The sequence below is a fragment of the Atta colombica genome, unplaced genomic scaffold, assembly GCF_001594045.1.
Source record: "Atta colombica isolate Treedump-2 unplaced genomic scaffold, Acol1.0 scaffold219, whole genome shotgun sequence".
In the NCBI taxonomy this organism is placed as follows: Eukaryota; Metazoa; Arthropoda; class Insecta; order Hymenoptera; family Formicidae; genus Atta; species Atta colombica.
In genome coordinates this window covers 59407-64565 of record NW_017259315.1, presented here as the reverse complement: position 1 = coordinate 64565, position 5159 = coordinate 59407, and the positions used below count along the sequence as shown (strand labels likewise).

The 5159-nt window shown below is 34.6% G+C and overlaps 1 protein-coding gene across 1 annotated transcript; it reads right to left on the bottom strand.

The window, feature by feature from the left end:
• Positions 1-207: 207 nt before the first annotated feature.
• Positions 208-5084, bottom strand: LOC108687846. The gene is made up of 9 exons (XM_018193846.1): positions 4878-5084; positions 4601-4798; positions 3964-4518; positions 3726-3901; positions 3401-3479; positions 3018-3338; positions 1426-1928; positions 1124-1353; positions 208-814 (listed from the first exon to the last, which is right to left on the bottom strand). The coding sequence occupies exons 1-9, from the start codon at positions 5082-5084 to the stop codon at positions 558-560; spliced, it is 2526 nt and encodes an 841-aa protein (XP_018049335.1). The 3' UTR covers positions 208-557.
• Between the last annotated feature and the right edge of the window lie 75 nt (positions 5085-5159).

Genomic DNA, 5159 nt, shown 5'->3' with positions numbered 1-5159 from the left:
TATATATATATATATATATATATCTTTAAATAATACGTTACATTCTTTAAAATTAATTTATTATTATGTATACGCACATGTCTTATTAATTAACGGATAAAAGGTGTACGATTTCTATTCAGGTAACTATGCATTATATAAAATATCCGTCGTACACGAATTTCGATAATGTAAGTCATGCATTCATATTTGTCATTATTTGTGCTTTCTTAAGATGTACTCTATTATATACTCGATTTGTCGTGGTTCTTTCATTTACACAATTTTATTATGCAGAGTGCCACGAAAAAATTAAATTACATTTTATTAGATTATATCGCAAGTAATACATGCTAATACACTCACAAAAGAAATATAATGTATTGCTGTGTATATGCATATATCATGTATTATACTATTAAATACTTATACCTATTATATTGCGAGGTCAACAGTCTTATACTGTTAACAATTAATAAAAAGATGATTTTTGAAAGATCTTTTTGAACAACGAGTCATGCATGATACATTATGTCATGCATAATTGCAAGATTCGCAATTATGTGTTACAGTACAACTTAGAGTTTTGTTTCATGTTTCACTCGTGTTCGGAGTAATTGACTCGGTCGTAGAACACCATGAGAATTATTCGAATAACAATTGTTAGACATGATATTAGACGCGCCATACTCTGCATTAGGATTGGCGTCGTTCTCTTCATTGTTTTCGTATATGTGACGCCTCTGTAAGATTTCATCATAATTATGAATATGATTGGCCTTCATTTGTGCCTCCGAGTCCGTTTCATCTTCATTATCAGCACTATCTACATCGCCTGAAAAATTTCAACGTTGTTAAAAATGTGATCCGTAATTAATTTCAGTTGTCTTAAAAATTTCTGCAATGTAGTATAGATCTCTTACAGAAATCCAATTTAATACTAGAAGATAATAATTAATTACTTATTTTGAATACAACAGTACTTTTAATGCTCCAAATATAAAATTAATTTATCTATAAAATAATCTATCTATAAATAATCTATCTATAAAATAAACTACCTTTCCAATACTACATTTCTGTAAGCAATTATTAACTGCAATTATTAACTAATATAAAGAAAGAGTATAAAAAGCGTACTCACCATCGGAACTATTGGTGGACGGAAGATAAAAACGCGAAGAATATATTTTATTATTTCCCACGCGACGCTCTCGTTCTCTCACAGCGCTGTTAGGATTATATTTGAATTCGCGAGGTAACGTATAACTCCTAGGTAACGAGACTTGACTACCTTCCATGTCGCTAACTTCCGCTTCTCCATCGCCCTCACCTTTAGAACTTTCTTCGACGCCGTTCTGATTCGCATGCAATCTGATGAAATGAAATTTAAATCAACTGATTCTTCCGAATTGTTTGTTCAAACATCGATTGTACTTTTGTTACCTATGATTAAGATGTCTAGACGGTGACCAATGGGGATAATGATGCGGAAGACATCGCGGTGCTAATAATATCTCCGGCGTGTCCGCCCGTTCTCGTTGAGAAGCTGCTCTCCACGGATTCGAGGGATTAGGGTAATACGGAGAGGAAGGTGGTGGAGGTAAGAGGCAATGCATTTTGATGGGCGGCCAAGACGATAAGGCATTGCCACCGTTCTGCTCGCAGAACGATGGCGGAGACGTGAATAATGGAGAACTCGGAGAGGTATGCAGTTTCGTGTTCGGTGGTGGTTGCTGATTAGATGCGGAAGGGGAGGACGAAAAAGAAGATATAGAAGCGGAAGGAGGTGGGAACAATTTACCTTCTTTGATCTCTTCCTGTATCGCTCGTAATTCTCGTAGCTGTTGTTGTTTTTTTTCTTTCAGTTTCTCGCGTATTAACGTGACATTCAATGAGCCACTAATTGCCATATCAGTTTCATCTTTGTGCTCATTGGAACCATCGTTCTATATTGAGAGATTAATTATATTATAACAACAGTCTTATTGCAATGAGTAAATATGCAAAGAGAAAAAATCAAAACGTAAAGTGAATGTATTTATTCCACGTACAATACACGTTAGCAAAATATATATAACATAATTTTTTCAATATAATCGCTCAACTTTGTAACACATTTAGTATAATGTAATAAGACTTTTGTAATAAGACTTTCCGTCTGTAAAAAAGATTTTGACTGTTCTCAAAATTCGAAAAGTCACACACTTTCCTAATGGTGATATTCGATTATTCGAACTCTATACTTGAATAGTACATATTAAATGCTGCTTTATGTAAAGTATCTAAATATAGTGGCATAATTTAATCAATCTTAATAATAAAATAATACGTATATTTTATTAAATATATTGTGATAATATCATTATTCATTTAAAATATTTATATGCTTTTACATTACTTTGCTAATTTCATATACACATAGTAGTAATCTAGTGTAATGCAAGTGACTGAATTCGGTATAAAACAACTGAAACTTGAAATTTTCTCACATTCAGTGCTGGATTCAGATTCTCATCTAAGTGTCGCTCAAGTATCACTTTATTTTTGTTGTTTATCAAACGTTGAACAAGGGTATGATACTCGGACGGCACTCGGGTGGAAATCCTAACACGTCCCTGCATACAGTTCTGATTTCTTGCTGCTTCCGATTTCCATTTTGTTTAGTTTGTTAAAAAAAGTCCTGATATAAGTTCCATTTAACGTTTGCTATTCTTGAAGTCATTTACAAATGTTAACAAGAACAAACGGCTTGCGAACAGCCAAATGAAAGCCTTGATGAGCTAAATGTCAGTGATAAATTATAATTATCTTAGAATTTAGGAAGCGATGCATATATTTTGAGGGTAGCCAAAAATCTTGTTCACAGACAAAAGACTTGTGTATCATTATACAAAAAATGTAGTAAAACTTCGATTATATTGAGAAATGATGTATGCATTTTACTAACGTATATAGTATTATATAGTATTATATGTTAAAGATAAATAAGTTCAGTTTATTTTCTAATTCATGGATTTATAACAACAAATATCTACCTGTACTACATTAGAAGATATTGGTTTTTTCCAAAACGGAATCAATTGCCGTGATCCATTGCCCATGTTGAGCCACTGTTTTGAATCACCTATCGCCGCTACGGAACTCATTACCGTGCCCTGCGATTGCGGCGGTGGGGGCGGTACAAAGCTGGTTGGTTTCTTCTTTTTGCGATTCGGATTTACAACCGTTGGATTTGCGAAACGGCAATTGAACACACCTGGTATGCCGCCGTTACTTAATTTAACTTTCCTCATGCTAATGCTAATATTAACTTTCTTTCCCTCGTTATAATCTATTTGTTTCTCTTCCGCGTTGTCCTAAAAGTTAAAAAAATTTTATAATGATGCCTCCAAAGAAAGAAATCTGTCTCATATCATACCTGATTCGATAACGTAGTGAGATTTGAACCAGTCATTCTCCCACCAGCCTCGTACCTTAATCTTCTTACATGAAAAAATCTGTAACAAAAATGAAAACTTAATTTAACTATAAATATTTTCATCATATAGATATGTAATTCTATAATTCTACTAGTGTTTGCTTAATGTTGTAATCACTTATTAAGAATTATATTTATTTAATTAAATATACACTCTAATTACTATACAAATTTCCATTTCACTTTTATATGTGAATTTAATGTGAAAGTAATATAATATTACTGTATAAATATTAATTAATCAAATAAAACAAAATATGCTTACCTGTAATAAAGACCCATGAAAAACATGCCACCAAAAAATAAAGCTAGTAGAAGAAGTACTAGAGTAACTGGATGTAGATGATGTTGGTGAGATAAAAGATCGGCACGATTAACACCAGCTATCCACACGCCGATGAGTAAACTGTTCTCCAAGAACATTACAGTGTAAAATATCACCTGAAAGAATAAAAAACATAACATTAACATAAATAGATTGTCATTCAGATATAAATACTAACCATTTTTTGACGATGATTCGTCTCATGTAGATTAACATATGCAAATATATATACAAAAGCAAGGATGGAAGCGAGGAAAGTCTTTCTAAGAAGCGAAAGACGCTCGCCACCGTGGAAAAGTCCGTCCGGCGTGAGCAGTAACCATGTTAACATGGACAACCAGTGGAGAGCCATCACGATCAGCAGCCACTGTCCGCCATACAACGAAGCATACGCGACCAATGCTCCGACGCGAGCACTCACTGTCCCCAGACGCCAAAATAATTGCGCAAGCACTCCCAACCATGTTAACACTAAACGTTCTAGATTACGCAGACGCGCGGCACCTTTGCTGAAACTGGCAACCGCCCAGCACACACTCCATAAGGACAGTCCTGCCGACACTAATGTTAACTCCTTTAATTTACCGCTCTCCTTGCTCTCACTCTCGTTCAATTTCTCAGCTTCTATCCTATCACCATCGGTAGCGCCGAACAAAACGTAAAGCTGCAGAAGTAGCATTGGAGCGGCCTCACAGAATGCGTGTATCAGCCGTAATACACAGAGCTCCCGTACCTGAGAATGATCATTATAAGACTTATAATGAAACGAAAGAGACGACGGAAGAATGTTCTTCTTTTCAAAAATGTTTACGTACCTCGTGCTTCACGAAAGTTAAATTTACTGGAATAAATAATTTGAAATATCTCCATAGTACACCGATTTGAGTGGAATGAAGTAATAGAACGCAACCTACAGTCCAATTGCTAATTCTCTTCACTGAATTTACATGACAATTGTTTGCGTTTGTTAATTTACCTCTAGCTCCCCAGAGATACCATCGCAAACTAATGATCTGCAAAAATAATTATATAGTATATATAATTATAACGATGAAATTGCAAAACAATGTAGAAGTTTCGTCAGACACAAACCTGAGAAATCAACAGAGAAGTTGCTATAAAAGTGATGCTCAATGGAAATAGTATGGGCGATGTTGTTACTTGATGGGCAAGGGCATATACCATCGCAAAATCAAAGACAACATCGCAGAAATAGGATGCTAATGAAATAATGTTAAATAGTACATCACACAGGGGCAAAAATTCGTGCTGATGTTGTGATTGATGACACTGGGCCATAATGGGCTTTTATTGCCCATTTGGAATATTTAGCAATTTTTTTATTTCACTTATTTGAATCCACTCTTCTCTTCC